Below are 18,192 nucleotides of genomic sequence, written 5' to 3'. Positions count from 1 at the left end.
TGGAGAAATTGAAACTCGCTGCGAGATCGCGAGCTCTTCCGTCGTTTCGAACTTTTGCACTTTGTGGCTGGTTTTTCTGTGACATCATGTATGGACTTCGAGATTTTAATATCTATATATATTTATTAACAACAACAGAACGTTAAACAGCTTGTTGTTACTTTTTAAGGAAACGAAGAAGAAATAAAAACGTAAATAAAACTTATATAGTTATACTGTGAGTGTGACTGTCAGAAGCGAAACTGACTGAAATCAACATCGGGTCGTGTCCGAACAGATTTTCTTAAAAAAAGAAAACAGAGAAGTTTGAGTTGCTGACGACCGTTTCCTCAAGCAAACTGCTTCGATTTCATGTTTGACATTGTCGATGGTGTCCACCAGTTGGTGCATGTTTTAATGCAAAAAAGAGTTAGTTTCTGAGCAAGCATTTCTTTACAGCAGTCCCTGCAATGATGAAGGCCCTCCGAGAAAGAGAGTGAAAAATCGGCCACCGTTCTCAGCATCGCGTATCTGTGTGTAACCTTTTTCATTGACAAGATACTCTTGTTTCCCTGCAGCCTTGACCAGTGAGTCGGTTACCTAATCTGTGAACCCTTCAGTTGTGTTGCTTTGTCAAAAGTTAGACACAGTCAACTAGTTTTGCTCTGAGTGAACAGTGCAGCTGGCCTCAATTAGCCGGTGACACCTCTCTGGCCACAGCACCAAACAGTACATGGCTGGGGGGAGAGAGAGAGGGGGGGGGGTAGCTGGCTAAACTCAGTGGGGTGTCTGGTGTCACTGAAGTCAGCAGGAAGAGCATTGGAGAGAAATAGAGAGGTGTACTTGGAATAAAGGCCGTGAAAGGTGAATGCTCGCCCTAATAGGCTTGAGGTTTGCTGACCGATGTGAATGCGTGATATATTGTGTAAAAAATTCCATCTCACACGGCAGAAATTAATATGTAAATCGCCGTGAGCTCTTGTGAGAAACGGCGATTAATAAATGTCCATTATTATTATTATTACTCTTCCAAACAATTTCCAAGGATCAGTTGTCAGGGCTTAGGGTAGTCAGTGAGGGAGAGTGAGAGCGGTTTGTGTACAGTCCGACAGAAGAGTGAAAAGTCACTGCCACAAGATCGGCATGCAGTCAATAAAGCCAGACAAGAAGAATGATTATGACATGCGGCTCTATCTGCTGGTTTTTTTTTATTCAAACTGGTTTTCAACGCTTATTCTCACAAAGCATCTGCACACCTGCCTCTGCCTCTGTGCTGTGTTTGTGTGGCTGCTTTCGTATGATGTCAGTGCATGGTGAGTGCGTTCACTGCCTTGTCACCACTTCCCTACCTTTTTCAGAATGTTTTCTTGGAGTTGGATAATTCTTTGAATTTGCGATTTTCCAACATCAAGACTTTTTGCAATCGCGATGGCAGTTTCTCCCTTTTTGTGTTTGTTCACAACATTCACTCGATTTTCGCGAGTTAAATATTTTATTTTCTTTGTAGACGCCATGTCGATCTCCACTGCTCTTCTGTCCAAAGACTGTCTATTCTGACTGAATTGAACGGTGTGTGTTGGTCTCGTGAGTTTGTTTTCTCGATGATTGGTTTGTGATGTTTACTCAGCCCACCCAACCATCACACCTCTCAGCGGTTAATTAGTGCCTTTGCTTACGCAAGACGGTTATAACTGGTTATAGCGGGGTGGTCGCTACACTGGTGACAACTATATAAGGAAACACATCGGTTAAAAAAAAAAGGTCGTTGTGGCGGGGTAGTCCTCAGAGAGAGGGGTCGTTGTGAGGGGTTCCACTGTATTATTATTATTATTAGATGTATTAGCAGTGAGATTTTGTCATTTGAATTGTGCTATTTTTCCACTCTCAGTAACCATCTGTTTCTTGTTCCAGACACCCACATAGAGGATGCAGGTGACTCCAGCCCCGAGGTGGAGTTTGTCCCGCGCTACGATCGGATCGCAGGCTCTCGTGACAACTACAATGTGTTCACTTCCAACTTGCCAGGTGCTCAGAACGTGACCATTCGGCCAGCCAGTAGCGACAAAACCCCTGCTGCTACGGCGGGGGCCCGAACCGTGTCGCAGTCACAGAGAGACAGCGTTGGCGCCACTTTGCCAAGAGCCGGTGCACTGACTGTTACTGGACTCAATCAGGTGAGAGTGAAGGGAGGGGTGGGGGTGAAAGAAAAGTAGGGTCCTAGAGAGGGGCATTGTTAGCGCAACTTTGTTCCGGAGCTGGTTGTGACATGCTTGTCATCATTGTGACACACACACAAGCAGGGACTTCTTCTTCGTTCATTGGCTGAAAATCCCACGTTCACTTATGATCATGCACGTAAAAGTGCATGATCGTTTTTACCCTGCCATTCAGGCAGTCATACGCCACTTTTGGGGGAATGCAGGAGACAGTCATGTCCGGAGTCTTTTTTCTTCTCCCAGAGACTTTTGTCAGAAGTTAGCCAGTTTCCCTGATCTGCTTCGTGTGAATATGTCCCAGAATATTTTGAAGAAATCACCAATCTTCAGTTTTTTGTATTGCAAAAAAAAAAAAAAAAAGGAACGAGATAAGAAAAGCTAAATTGTCTGGCGTTCCAGTCAGTAAATGTTCACATGTGGAATTTGGGGGCCCGGTAGCTCATTTGGTAGATCAATGAACTTGTGATCCGGGGGTCGCAGGTTGGAATCCGGGCTGGGACGGACACGGGTCAACTTTATTCGCAGACTCAGAGACGGTGTCCATGGTTTATTCCCGTGTCACCAATGTGGCAAATAAATGACCACGCTCATTGTGCCATAAGTGCAGGTGGCTGATTACACCTAAACACGCATACACCTGGGTAGCGCGACTCTGTTGCTGCTAGCTTTCCACTGGGAGGAACTGACCTGAATTTCCCAGTGATGGGACAATAAAGTAATGAAAATGGAAATGAATATTTCCACCACCTTTTGTTCCAGTCCCAGGACGCCCCGACAGACAGAGCGCCCGAGACAGGGACACTCACCCTCAGTCCAACAGCACACAGCTCAAGGATCCTAAAATGACCTCCCAGCAGGTCGTCTTTGGCCAGACGCTCGAAGGTCACCCCATGATAACCCGCACGACTTACACGCGTGTGGAAGCTACGCTGCAAGATCGTAGCCAGGCGTCACAGCCGTCTGCATCAGGCAGGGCAAGAGCCACGAGGTAAGGGGTTTGAATCTTGTTGGGGAGGAGGTATGAGAGTACAGTGGAACCCCCCTTTTAAGATTTATTTATTTATTTTATTTATTTTATTTACGAGGATTTATATCGCGCACGTATCTCACCACACAAGGCGACTCAAGGCGCATGTTACCTATTAATGCCGTGTGAGATGGAATTTTTTACACAATATATCACATTTAAGACCTCCAAAATTGCGAGAAAATCTGATCTTGAAAAGGAGGGAGTCTTAAAATGGAGGTAAATGTACTGAGGTCATGCAAAGAAAGTCTGAAAAAGGAGGGAGTCTTAAAATGGAGGTAAATGTACTGAGGTCATGCAAAGAAAGTCTGAAAAAGGAGGAAGTCTTAAATCGGGGGTCTTAAAAGGGGGGGGGGGTGTCGGGGTCCACTGTAGTGGTGATGATGATAGTCTAGAGCCACTATTTCTCTCCCTCTCTCTCTCCATTTGCCTTTGTGACTGTCTTCTGTCTTTATAGTTGTCCCTCTGTGTGCATTTGTACACACATTCCTTTGCTTACCTAACTACAGAACTGTGCACTTGTTTTAGCCGTCAAGACAGCTTCTGTAATAGTGCTGACGTGTCCTCTCAATATGAGGCTTATATCGCGCGTATTCCATGGGTATAGTTCTAAGCGCAGGGATTTTTTATTTTTTTTATTTTAATTTTATGCAATTTATATCGCGCACATATTCAAGGCGCAGGGATTTATTTATGCCGTGTGAGATGGATTTTTTGAGTCACTTGAGAAAAAGTGACTCTATGTAATCGGTCAGTGTTAGTCTGTCCGGCCGGCCGGCCGGCCGGCCGTCCGTAGACACCACCTTAACGTTGGACTTTTCTCGGAAACTATCAAAGCGATCGGGCTCATATTTTGTTTAGTCGTGACCTCCAATGACCTCTACACTTTAACGATGGTTTCGTTGACCTTTGACCTTTTTCAAGGTCACAGGTCAGCGTCAAAGGAAAAATTAGACATTTTATATCTTTGACAAAGTTCATCGGATGTGATTGAAACTTTGTAGGATTATTCTTTACATCAAAGTATTTACATCTGTAGCCTTTTACGAACGTTATCAGAAAAACAAGGGAGATAACTAGCCTTTTCTGTTCGGCAACACACAACTTAACGTTGGGCTTTTCTCGGAAACTATAAAAGTGACCGGGCTCAAATTTTATGTGAACGTGACTCATTGTGTTGTGAATAGCAATTTCTTCCTGTCCATCTGATGCCTCATATAATATTCAGAACTGCGAAAGTGACTCGATCGAGCGTTTGCTCTTCTTGTCTAAACATGTTTTGCTTTCTCGGTTTCATTCTGTGTTTGAGTCTGCAGTTTGACAATATATAGGGGGCGGGGGGGGATAAAAGAGATATTTTCTGTCATCAGTCAGACTGTTTCAGTGTCAACCAGTGTCAAGTGCTTTGTGTGGTTACTCCTATTGCAACTGTGACTCATTAATGTAAATTGGTTGATTTATTAGTGATTTTACACAGAGAGCTTACATACAAAGTTTCGTACCCATGCAGTTAAAGGGGACCTCCAGTCAAAATTGTTGCCTAGTTCTTCTGCTTATCGGAATCCTCACCTTTCTAAATGTCTGTTACCAAATTTTTGCTGCACATACTGACATAGATACCGACTTTCGTTGGAGCGAATACAATGGCTTGAAAATCACATAAATTATGTTGAGAGGCTCACAAGTGGCTTCCGTGACATGGTTTACCACACCACAGAGAGACCTGCGATGTCAATTTTAGCTGTCGTGTGAGTGCACCTGCACTTCAGTTGACGCCATAGGCGCTTGCTATAACAATATGATAATCAAATAATCACTGTTAATGGTAAAATGTATGTTCTTTGGTAAATAAATTGTATTTTAGGGTCGCCCAGAATTTTGCCAAAACATCATTTTTCAGATACATACCTTTGTTATGGCTCATTTTATTCAGACATTATTCATCTTTCATGTGCTGCAATTGTATTTTGCATAAACAAATCATTGTTTGAGATAATAGCCTTTTAGTTGGGTGGGTGTGGTGCTGACAACACCCAAAATGGCGACCCAAAACAGTAAAAAATAACATTCAGTCACTCTCCTTCTGTACCTAATAACAAGGATTACTCCCTTGAAAACCTGAAACAATGGGCACCTCCCTATCTGCCATTCAAAATGGCCGACTAGACCGTTTACTGTGTCGCGCATGCTGTGTTCATTTTACTTTCAAGATACATTGTGTGTAGGTGTGTTGAGTGTATTTTAGGGTATTGCAGTTTGTTTTGGTAAAGACTATGCCCGGGGATAAAAAGTATGGGCCTTCAAAGCCCAAGAAACGCAAATTTTGTGGAAATAAGCACATGAAGAAGCAGACGAATCAAAACAGCGAAAGTATAGCATCGAGTGACGAAACTGTAAGTGCTGAAAGTTCAAGTTTTGGTACAACTACAAGTGAATCAGCAGATTGTACCACTCGATCGGAACAAGAACCCTGCCTTGTACAAACTGATCTTTGATTGTAGTAGTGAGGAGTCTGGTAATGAGGAAGAAGATAAATCAGACAGTGAGTGGGAAGAGAGTGAGGAAACTGATGATGCAAATTTGACTGTGGAATCTCCAGCAGGGAACAGAATAGTTGACATCAAAATTCTAGGTGACAACATTTCAGCAAATTTAGTGTGTATAGCTTTTGCTTTCATGCTGTGCAACTGTATAAAGTAGAAAGGGTCTAGCAAGCACCTTTGCTTTCCATTGTGTCAATCAACACTGTGATAGGCAGCAAACTTTCTCTTCTTCCCCCCAGGTTCCTGTTGGCAATTCTGTTGTCAACACCGTAAATCGAAGAGCGGTGTTTGTTATGAGATGTGTAGGAGCTGACGTATCTGAACTAGAAACATTCCAGTTACACCGCACACTGACCGTTTGGTATAGCTGAGTTTGTTCGAAGATAAGAGGGTACAAGCTGCTTCGGAATTTTTCTTGTTACTCGGGGTTTCTCCAACCACCCCCCCCCCACCCCCTTTCTGTGTTTTATTCTCACACAGTGTGTGCCATTCGTTCGTGCTTTCTCTCTCTCTCTCTCTCTCTCTCTCTCTCTCTCTCTCTCTCTCTCTCTCTCTCTCTTTCTCTCTCTCTCTCTCTCCCCCCCCACCCCCCCCCCCCCATTTGCATGCATGTGCCTTGTGTTCTATCCAAGTTTGTGTGCTATTGTGTTCGTCACTACTTTATATAAAACTCGAACACATTTCGTGTCGAAAAACTACTGCTTTCTGGCATAATTTTTGATTTTTCTTTCTGAAGTGACGAGCTCATTCTCCCCAAACATACTGAACAAGGCGGAGCTTGGCTCCTTTTATACCAGGAGTCGCCTCTTTAAAACATGAAACCTGGCGTTTTTCAGTGCAGTGGATTTTGGTGCAGTTAAGTAGAGTTATACGGAGGTGTAGCTAGAAAATTTGATGGTCGGACAAATCGTCCTGATCAACAAAACTTTTTCCGGTCATTTGACCGTTTCCATATATTTTACGGACATTTAATGTTACAAAAACTCTCTCTTTCTCTCTCTTATCAAATGAGAAAGCACACAAACACAGCTAACCTTCAATCAGCTTCTGACTAGTAATGAACTGACAATAAAAATAAGAACAAACCAATATGGTGACACTACATAATTGTTTTGGAGAAAACAAAATGTTAATTGAAGGTTGTCCTACTTCCTGGGACTGTAGGTTGAGCTGTTGCATTGATAACTGAGGCAGACTAAGACAGACTGATGCTGTGTTCCAACTGAAGAACCTCTTTCGCTTGTTTTTTGGGTTGATTCTTCTCCCAAACCCGATACCGATGGTTGCGATGCTGACGCCAACAGATCGGTGGCCTCGTATTGCTCACTTCCCTGTTCATCTACCAAAACCCTACCCCTACTCCCAAAACATTCCAGAGTTCTTTGATGTTTCTTTTTTTAATCAGGGATTCAATGGAGGCCATGTTTACATAATCTCAATTGGACCATGAGGACGAATACGAGTGATCGTTTTCTATATATATATATATATGTTAGCTTGTAAGTTTATTTGCCATCTTGTTTAATAAACGGTTTTAGGTCTGACCGATTTTATAGCAAACTGAGCGGTCATGGACCGGCTTATCATGTAAATGGACGGACATTTGACTGGATTACAATTTTTCGGACAATTAGGAAAAATTCCGGTCTAGGACCGATATCTGACACCAAACCACACCCCTGGTTATAGCTTCTTCTTCTTCTTCAGCGTTCCTAGATCAGGCCTCAGATTTTCAGTCTAATATGGGTTATGAAATTTGTGGTCAGCAATTTGGCGCACCATAAGGACAGAACAGAGGGATGTTCAGAAATATCAGGGATGGGAATTGACCCGCAAATCACCCATAAGCCCCCCCCCCCCCCAAAAAAAAAAAAAGTTGTATGTTTCTGGTCACCTGACCCTACCTATTTTCCCTGCCGACTCGACTTTGTTTGCATTTAAAACAAAACAAGAAAAAAATGGTTTTTCGAAGGAAAAAAAATCCTGTTTTTTGACAAAATAAGTTGAAAAGATGTTTTAAAAAAAAGATTCCCGACCTACCTACCCTATATTTTTTAGTCACGTTACCAGAAACATACACTTTGGGGGGGGGGGGGGGGGATCATAAAGGTGAATTTCCGCCTTTTTCACTTTTTCCAATTCCCATCCTAAATAATGTGTAAAATTTTCTTCTTTCCTTTTGCTCTACCAGGACAAACAGTCGAATGTGAACAAGACGGTAGTGATGCTGATGCTGAATCACCTTGTGAAGAAGACGAGGGTCCGCAGCCACCGATACAAACAAAGAAAGGCGAGTGATGTCATCTCGGCATATTGTTTGGAAACCAAGTGGATACCTGGTGTTTTTCAGTCGATTTTGCTGCACACCTTCATTGCTATTTGACTTTGATCTGAAATATGATGTAGAATCACTGCTAGTCTCAGCCCATGAATCCACATGTTCTGTACATAGTTTTAACGATCAACATATATGGCCAAGAGTCTGATTTGGCGTCAAACCAAGTGGACAGGGGTCCTGTTTTGCCCACATCAGAGCTCCCTGTAGGATTCAAAACAAAGAGTCATGATGACCCCCTGTCCAAAAATCTGGAAGTCATTTTGGAATTTTAGGGAGTCATATTTTATCTAGGATTTTTCTCAAAGTTTAACGTGTGTAAACTAGCGACTGAAGGCAGGGAAAACTTGGCTTGCAAAGTTAGTTATTTCGCTACACAGTAGTAGTGAACGTCACGCGATTTTGCTAGCGTTGTATACTTGTGACTTTGCATTCGGAAACGCACCTCAGTGGTGACGTTCGGAAATAGTGTCTGCTGTGCACGGAAGCTTCTTCACAGGGGTCAAAACCTGCGCAGTTGACGCAGTGAGTGAAAATCTCGGCGTGATTTCAGTGCGTCAATTACGCAGAATCATGCGTTATCGGCAGTTGTAAAAAAACAAAAGTGGGTAAAGTACCGTATGTCTTGTGCACTTGTGTGTTAATTTGTATGATACTTGGGAATTGTTGCTATGCTGTTGGATGCAGGGGTGCTAGTTGTCTGATTCAAAACGGATTTCTGATTTGGGATGTTTGCTTAAAAATAATTTCCGATTTGATCAGGTCCGATTCAGGAATTAACTCTAAAGATTTCGATTTCTCATTACCGAGAAAGTATAGCTGGCGATGTCGTCTGCTAGACATCCCACGAAAGACGCGGCAAGCGTTACTCCACTCCACTGCCACTGAAATGTGGCGCTTTCAACAGCGTCATCACCCTGGGGCCACGAATCGGATCATAGATTGCACCCCCACCCACCCCGCTCATCAATTTTTTTTGGCGTCAATTTCCTATAGCTTTCTTGTGTGTTTTCATGCTTGACTATTTAGTCTTCCGATTTAGGTGCGCCAAAAAAATAATATCTTGTGGATTTCAGATTTGGAAGGTCTTAGTCACCAGCACCCCTGTGGATGAAATGCTGCTGCTAAAACAATTTGTTGATTTTTTTTCTCAGGATTTCCTACTGAGTGTGAATCTATCGAGTCTGACCAATCAAACCATTCAGCATCTGAGAGCAGTGTGAGTGTAGAAACTAAAATATATATGTCGTGCCCATATCACATTACCTGCTATTCAGACTTGGTCGTGTGACACGTTTTCTTCCACACGAGATTACGTTGATTGTCTAACGAAGCCGTCAGGCTGAGTTAGACATCAGCTAATCGAGTGTGGAAGAAAACTCTGTCACACGACCAAGTCGGAATAGCATTTATGTCACAGCTTCAACAGAGGAGAGAACAAACACGTTTTGCGTACTCAAGCTTGACAAACCTAAACACAGGAGCAGCCATTGTGGAGAGATCTACTTTTTGACGGAAGTGAACGAACAACTATGAATGACGTCTCGGTATATGTGAACGACGTCACAGTCATCGTCACAGTCTGTATCTTTTGAAGCATCGCATTCTTCGTGACGTCTTTCTGTGTCTGCATCCGCGAAATGTTGTTCTTTTCGGGGTCTTTGTCATCTATGTTCAGAACTCTGTCCTTCCAGTTTCAGACTAACAGGCCTCCTGAGCGAGCCACTTTCCAAGGGCAGCTAAATTCGCGTATGGGAACAGTACTGTCGTCTGGGATGCCGTTCTCAGTATTCTCAGCGTTGAAGAATTTGTAAAGAGAAGAAACGATAACAGCAGGAGAAATAAAAGTTGTGTGTGCATTTTGGGGCTTTTGGGGGGACGATTTCGAGTTTGAATCCGTTCTTGCACATGTTCCAAAGCATGTAACAATCTTGCACACGTTTGCTTTAGTAGTGGCAGAGAAGGAAAGTGTGTGACATACTTGCCTATTACGCGTAATGGGATATGGTGTGATATGGGCACTACATAAACACTGATAAGATAATGCAATGGTCAATCCAAACGTTGGTTTTACTCAAAGCATCGCTTATTTGTGCATAGAATAAAATAGACAATACCCGCGCTGTGAGGGGAATGTGAAAATGGGTGCATCTGTGTGCGTGGAATCGTATGGGGTTGATTGTTTTGTTTTGATTTTTGAGTCACTTGAGAAAAAGTGACTCTATGTAATCGGTCAGTGTTAGTCTGTCCGGCCGGCCGTCCGGCCGGCCGTCCGTAGACACCACCTTAACGTTGGACTTTTCTCGGAAACTATCAAAGCGATCGGGCTCATATTTTGTTTAGTCGTGACCTCCAATGACCTCTACACTTTAACGATGGTTTCGTTGACCTTTGACCTTTTTCAAGGTCACAGGTCAGCGTCAAAGGAAAAATTAGACATTTTATATCTTTGACAAAGTTCATCGGATGTGATTGAAACTTTGTAGGATTATTCTTTACATCAAAGTATTTACATCTGTAGCCTTTTACGAACGTTATCAGAAAAACAAGGGAGATAACTAGCCTTTTCTGTTCGGCAACACACAACTTAACGTTGGGCTTTTCTCGGAAACTATAAAAGTGACCGGGCTCAAATTTTATGTGAACGTGACTCATTGTGTTGTGAATAGCAATTTCTTCCTGTCCATCTGATGCCTCATATAATATTCAGAACTGCGAAAGTGACTCGATCGAGCGTTTGCTCTTCTTGTTTCATTGGAATACGGAGAGGAGATCAATGGGGATTTGAAATCCGAACCTGAATATGTAGTTTTGTAACTGTTATATCCCCGAAATCAATAATATACAACTGTTGATTAAAGGGCCAGTCCAGAGCAATTTTTGCCATGTTTATTTTTAGCCGATCTGAATCCCAACCTTCCTTCCTAACTATATTCCACCCAAGTTTTAATCTCCAGGAAGCTAGCATTCCACCACTACTGCACTAGAAAGAAAACCCAGTATTCACGCCCATATGTACTAAATACGCCACTTCTTGGCCAAACAGCACATGTTCATAACTTGTGTAGTTCACAGAATGATCGTATAGTAACAGCGAACCCCCTACTGGCACTGAAACTGCATTGGTGAGCACTCTGTATGCTATGCAGTCGGGGAGACCATCACATATTTAGAAACTGGCGTTCTACCCCCAACAGTAGACCAAACAGCTTGTGCACAACCACACTATCAACCCAAGAAAAATGCACACTTCTAAGTAAATAACTAAGCCCGTATTTCAAATTTTAGGCAATGGGTAGCTATCGTACAGATAATGAAAGCGGTGTCATTCATACCCTCCGCGACAATCACAGCTCAACGCACAGCACGTTCCATCGACCGGCCCATCAGTATTCTATAATAGCGACTGGCCCAGCACTGAGAGAGAGGCTCTCTCTGTATACCAAACCAATCCCCAAAGCTAACGCCTGCCTTGCCTGTGGTCGAGCCGACGGTCAGGCGAATTTCGATTTAAAAGTTTAAAGGTCACTTCCGACGTACACGATCGGAAGATTGTTGGATCGTACAGCGCTTATAAATACTTTTGAGACATAACAAAAATGGTCGCAGACATTTTCCAACGTGAGGATTCCAATAAGCCAATAAAAAGATGTACCTTTAGGTATAGATTTATCTGGCAGGATAAATATTGGTTTAGACATAAATGTTTATCATATTTTTCGTGCTAGCAATTATGGCATCATATTAGGATAATGCATATGTAATACCCACAGGGTAAGTATTGAAAGAAACCAAAATTATAATACATTTGTGGGATTTTCATGCCGGTTTGTATTTAAATTGTTTGACAGGATGCCTCATACCGACCAGACACGGAAAACTCTGACGCAGACTCTGTATCTACCGTGTACTCAATTTTGCCACTTGTACAACCACCCCCTACAAAAGGAAAGGTGTCCTCTTCAAATGAAGGTATTTTTTTCAAAGACAAATAACATTGCCAGGTTTCACATGCATGGCAGGGCCAGACTACCGGGGGGGGGGGGGTTATGGGGGTTGCGCAACCCCCCCCCCCCCCCCCCAGCCTAATCATGTACCTCACTTATTTAAAACATTTTTTATTATTGTTTATTTTATGCCGTTTCATGCAAGGAGCGACCATTTTCCTATCTCAGAATATAACCTACCCATCAGCTTCAGGGGGCTTTGCCCCCTCACCCCCGCCAAGGGGATGTTCCCCCTAGCCACCACTGGCAAACCCCCCCCCCCCCCACTCCTCTTAGCCTAGTCCGGCCCTGCATGATACAGTATGACTTTTTTTGTGTATAAATAATCTGTTTGTACTGTGCCTGTGTTGAGCGGAAAATTGTTGCCCTGCTTTAGCTCATGTCAACAATTGGACTGACCAGAATTGATTTTGGATTACTGAATAGAAGTGATATCCGATCGGATATCCGACTGTGATATATTTCTTGTAGTACCAGTTCCAGGACCGAATACCAAGTGCATAAATAGCGTAATTTGCGTAAGTGACGGCTCGTGATTGCTATCAATTTTCTCAAAGATGGGGCTTGGCTATCCTATGTTATCCCACGGCAGTGGGGCGGGGATGTAGCTCAGTCGGTAGCGCGCTGGATTTGTATCCAGTTGGCCGCTGTCAGCGTGAGTTCGTCCCCACGTTCGGCGAGAGATTTATTTCTCAGAGTCAACTTTGTGTGCAGACTCTCCTCGGTGTCCGAACACCCCCGTGTGTACACGCAAGCACAAGACCATGTGCGCACGAAAAAGATCCTGTAATCCATGTCAGAGTTCGGTGGGTTATAGAAACACGAAAATACCCAGCATGCTTCCTCCGAAAGCGGCGTATGGCTGCCTAAATGGCGGGGTAAAAACGGTCATACACGTAAATAAAAAGCCGGGGGAGTTTCAGCCCATGAACGAACAAACAAACAAACAAACATCCCACGGCAGTTTACTGATAGCTCAAACTGTCTGTATGTGTTTCTTATTTTCATTATTGACTTTTTAATTTTAAATGTTAGGGAATAAATGGAGAAAATCTATGCAGCAGGTGGTGGTATATTGCCCGCACACTCGGACAATGCTTGTTTTCTTCTTCTTCTAGTCAGTCAGATAGCCAGACAATCAGTTGCTCATTTATATGCACCCATCTTGAAAATAAAACCATAACGGTTTTTAAAAAAGAATAACACACACTATGCATGAATAAATACCAACAGCCTTCAAAGTTCAACCGACAGCCTTATTCTGTGACAAAGTCAGCATAATTATGTTCATTGTTGCGGCAAATTGTCGTCTAGGCGACATTTTGCTGCTCTACATAGTACATGCCTGGCTGGGTTTGAGTCCACTGGTTAGCCCGGTGTCAGAATAATGTGACTGGGTGAGATGAAGCCTGTGCTGCGACATCTGTCTTGTGTGTGGCGCACATTAAATGTCAAAGCAGCACTGCCCTGAGATAACCGAAGGGTGGACTGGGCGGTGAGCAAACAAAGTTAAGTTAAGGGTTTGAGTCCCTTCGAAAGTAGGGTGGATGATGTTTCAGTCTATCCAGGGTCGACTTATGTAAGACTCTTCGTGCCTATTCTCGACGTGTGCATCATATATATGCATGTGAAAAAGATCCTGCTTCACGGTACGATTAGACTGGTCAAAGCAGATACCCAGCATGCACATACATATTGGCATAATCTTTCGAAGGGACTCGGATCCCTTCTATATCTTTTTTTTACATCAATGTTGTGTTCTGTTCAACAGTCGGTGGGAAAGGAGCAACTTCTACTTGAACAGTCAGTGGGAAAGGAGCAACTTCTACTCCAACAGTCGATGGGAAAGGAGCAACTTCTACTTTAACAGTCGGTGAAAAAGGACCAACTTATACTTCAACAGTTGGTGGGAAAGGATCGAGCAACTTCCACTTCAACAGTCGGTGAAAAAGGAGCAACTTCAACAGTCGGTGAAAAAGGAGCAACTTCTACTTCAACAGCCGGTGAAAAAGGAGCAACTTCTACTTCAACAGTCAGTGAAAAAGGAGCAACTTCTACTTCAACAGTCAGTGAAAAAGGAGCAACTTCTACTTCGAAGTGAACTTCTTCAGGGAAATCTGTGTTTACTGTGGAGATTTTGACAGCCATCTGAGAAGACATTTACTACGTAAACATTCTGATGAAGAAGCAGTTGCTCCCATGGGGTCGCCTTCACGCGGCGGGAGTGTTTCCACTAAGCTACCCCACCCCTTTACTTCTCTTCTTTTGTCTTATTTCTGCCTTACCAGTCCTTTCACCTATATTTCCTTCCAAGAAAACTCTCCCTACTATTCCCTGCAGATTTCCGATTCCTTTCTTGTTGTCTTATTTCTACCTGACTGGATCCATCACCTTTATTTCACTTACCAAAAGTCTTCTTTTCCACATCCTTATTTCTTTGCCCCCCGCATGTCGTAAGAGGCGACTAACGGATTCTGTTTCTCCTTTTACCCTTGTTAAGTGTTTCTTGTATAGAATATAGTCAATGTTTGTAAAGATTTTAGTCAAGCAGTAAATAAGAAATGTTAAGTCCTTTGTACTGGAAACTTGCATTCTCCTAGTAAGGTCATATATTGTACTACGTTGCAAGCCCCTGGAGCAATTTTTTGATTAGTGCTTTTGTGAACAAGAAACAACAAGTGGCTCTATCCCATCTCCCCCCTTTCCCCTATCCCATCTCCCCCCTTTCCCCGTCGCGATATAACCTTGAATGGTTGAAAACGACATTAAACACCAAATAAAGAAAAAAAGAAGCAGTTCAAGCTGCATTAAAACTTCCCTGTGGACAAGAACGGGATAGTGCTTTTGCAGCTATTCGCAAAGACGGAATTTTGGACACAAATCGGACGCTGCCAAAAGAAGGCAAGTTCATATGTGAGCGCAACCAGGGAGTTGAAAAACGTGTGATGTGTGGAGGGTGTCATGGTTTTTTTCAGTAAGAAGGGCTCAGGACTCTAGTCAGACTGGTGCTCAGCCCTCTTCTGCTCAGGACTCTAGTCAGACTGGTACCCCCCGCGGGTTAGGGGGAGTCCCATATTGGTTGGGACCAGAAAGAATTTACCCGATGCTACCCAGCATGTCGTAAGAGGCGACTAACGGTTCTGTTTCTTCTCTTCTTTTGTCTTATTTCTGCCTTACCAGTCCTTTCACCTATATTTCCTTCCAAGGAAACTCTCCCTACTATTCCCTGCAGTTTTCCAATTCTTTTCTTGTTGTCTTATTTCTACCTGACTGGATCCATCACCTTTATTTCACTTACCAAAAGTCTTCTTTTCCACATCCTTATTTCTCTGCACCCCGCATGTCGTATGAGGCGACTAACGGATTCTGTTTCTCCTTTAACCCTTGTTAAGTGGTTCTTGTATAGAATATAGTCAATGTTTGTAAAGTTTAGTCAAGCAGTATGTAAGAAATGTTTAGTCCTTTGTACTGGAAACTTGCATTCTCCCAGTAAGGTCATATATTGTACTACGTTGCAAGCCCCTGGAGCAATTTTTTGATTAGTGCTTTTGTGAACAAGAAACACTTAACAAGTGGCTCTATCCCATCTCCCCCCTTTCCCCTATTCCATCTCCCCCTTTCCCTCGTCGCGATATAACCTTCGTGGTTGAAAACGACATTAAACACCAAATAAAGAAAGAAAGTCAGACTGTTGCTCAGGACTCTAGTCAGACTGTTGCTCAGGACTCTAGTCAGACTGGTGCTCAGGACTCTAGTCAGACTGTTGCTCAGGACTCTAGTCAGACTGGTGCTCAGGACTCTAGTCAGACTGGTGCTCAGGACTCTAGTCAGACTGGTGCTCAGGACTCTTCTGCTCAGGACTCTAGTCAGACTAGTGCTCAGCCCTCTTCTGCTCAGGACTCTAGTCAGACTGTTGCTCAGGACTCTAGTCAGACTGGTGCTCAGCCCTCTTCTGCTCAGGGTTCATTGAAAAAGAAAAGAGACTATGTTGTTTGGACATCTGCTGACACTGAATCAGTTTCCTCTTATTTTCAAGTCTTTTTTTACTGCTAAAGGGACAGGCACAAAGGGTAAATTGCCAGGTAAAGATTGTGTACTGAACTTTTTACAATTGCACACTATTTTTTCTGGAAGACATTTCTCCAAAGACAAATTGGTGAAGTTGGTTAAAACCAAAGTGTTCAATGAGCGAACAACACTCAGAAAAACCAGGGCTCAATGTTTGAAACCTTTTGAAGAATTTTCATTGGCCATATATCCAGAAGCTCGCATTCATTTCATGGATAAGTGAATGGGACAAACGTCCGGACCAATGGTCAAGTTTGTGAGGATATGATATTATGAGTATATAGTCACAAATATGTACAAGTTTGTGTATAATTATATGTGTACCGTATTTGACGGATTACAAGACGCACCGTTTTATAAGCCGCACCCCCGACTTTTAACAAAAAAATTGGGACGAGCCACGTATAGGCCACGTCACTATATTAGCCGCCGTCGAAAAAAAAAATAATCAGATCGTGTCAATCAATCAAAACAACCAGGCAAACAAAAATTACAGTATTTGGCAAAATCGGCTCGGAGAATAAACAAGTGAAACAAAGAAGAAAAGTGAAAAAGTTTGAAGAAAAATATCACACACACAATTTGTAACCAACACACACATGTAGTCCCGCCCGGAATAAGCTTTTTTGGGATGATTTACAACTTTTGCGCACATTTCGAGCGGACGAAAACACAACATGGCGGCTCTCGCTCCTCCAACTATCGCAAGACACAAAAAAACGAAATCTCGCGCACGCGCGAGATCCTGATACATCCAATGTTTCTCTGTACGGTATCTTGTCACGACGACTTGTTGACAAACGAAGATTCGCGAAAGAAAGAGAAAAGGGCCGAGTCTTGAGTAGAGAGCTAATAAAGTACCGGTAATCGCTAATCGAGCGAAATGAAAATCCGCGGCGACTTCCATTAGGTGAATGCTATTCAAGTTTAGGTAACGTTTTAGCCGCATCTTTTTATAAGCCGCAATGCGATTTTTTTTTGAAAAAAAGTCGCGTCTTGTAGTCCGTCAAATACGGTATATATGTACAGTCGCAAGAATGTACAAGTTTGTAAGGATATGACTATTACAGTATAGGTGTGTATGGGCACAAGTATACATACAAGTTTGTAAGGATATATTACCGTAAAATCCCTAGCATAAGCCCACCATCTAGCAAACGCCCACCCCCCACTTTGGGCCAAAAGTTGTGCACAGGGGTAACTACCTAGCAAACGCCCACCCTGCTTTTTTCAAAGAGACTATAGGCTCACTTTCACTAGGATTTGTGCAGCCTGTTCTAAAAGTCATCTTTTTCCCCTTCTTTACCTTTTCGTGTTTCTTTCCTTTTTTCTTATTCTTTGTCCCCTCTCCTCACTCCCACCCATCGTTCATGTTTTTTTGAGTTTCTCTTCTCTTTTTTTTCCTAAGTTTGTGGGTTTTTCTTTCTCAGAAAGATTGGGCCTTTTGAAGACAAAATCCAAGTTCAGTTAACGTTTCATTTCCAAAGACGATCGTGTAATTTCTTCCTTGTACAGAAAGAAAGGGCTTCATTGGTGTTGACATTTCGACATTTCATCAAGTTTCTTTTTCCCGGAATTGTGTTGTTATTGTTTTGTCCTTGCAAAGGTCTGGTGATTTTCTTTTTACTTTATAAATTTATATAAATGACTATGCTTGGGTTGTTTTCAGAAGAGCCAGTCCTTTTCTCTCTCTCTCTCTCTCTCTCTCTCTCTCTCTCTCTCTTTCTCTCTATCTCTCTCTCTCTCTCTCTCTCTCTCGGTTGGCCTTCTTTGCCTCAAAGTAATTTTTCTTTCTTTTTTCCTTCACTTCTACTCACACGACCTAACTTACATGCTTTCGGGGTTTGTATTCACTCAATTACACGATTGAGCACAAAACTTACTTTGTGCAAAGGGGTCTATCCCTAGCAAACGCCCACCCCCCAATTTTGCCCTAAATCTGTGCACAGGGGGGGTGGGCCTATTCTAGGGATTTTACGGTATGTGTGTGTGTGTTAGACTGTGAAGGAGACATCAC

The 18,192-nt window shown here is 42.9% G+C and overlaps 1 protein-coding gene across 4 annotated transcripts; it reads left to right on the top strand.

Moving 5' to 3' along the window:
* The first annotated feature begins 2,969 nt into the window (after window positions 1-2,969).
* Window positions 2,970-17,940, top strand: LOC138954505 (uncharacterized). 4 transcript variants are annotated; one of them, XR_011451863.1, is made up of 4 exons: window positions 2,970-3,183; window positions 7,957-8,055; window positions 11,952-12,072; window positions 13,879-17,940. XR_011451863.1 is itself a non-coding variant. In XM_070326336.1 (4 exons), exons 1-4 carry the CDS (start codon window positions 5,496-5,498, stop codon window positions 13,905-13,907), a joined length of 369 nt encoding a protein of 122 aa, XP_070182437.1. In that variant the 5' UTR covers window positions 3,414-5,495; the 3' UTR covers window positions 13,908-17,940. The 4 variants fall into 4 exon arrangements, 1 of the variants encoding a protein (XP_070182437.1); XR_011451864.1 differs by having other exon boundaries at window positions 7,957-9,319; XM_070326336.1 differs by lacking the exon at window positions 2,970-3,183 and adding an exon at window positions 3,414-5,615.
* Window positions 17,941-18,192: the final 252 nt, after the last annotated feature.

The sequence above is a fragment of the Littorina saxatilis genome, unplaced genomic scaffold, assembly GCF_037325665.1.
Source record: "Littorina saxatilis isolate snail1 unplaced genomic scaffold, US_GU_Lsax_2.0 scaffold_888, whole genome shotgun sequence".
NCBI lineage: Eukaryota > Metazoa > Mollusca > Gastropoda > Littorinimorpha > Littorinidae > Littorina > Littorina saxatilis.
This window is presented reverse-complemented; position numbering and strand designations above follow the sequence as displayed.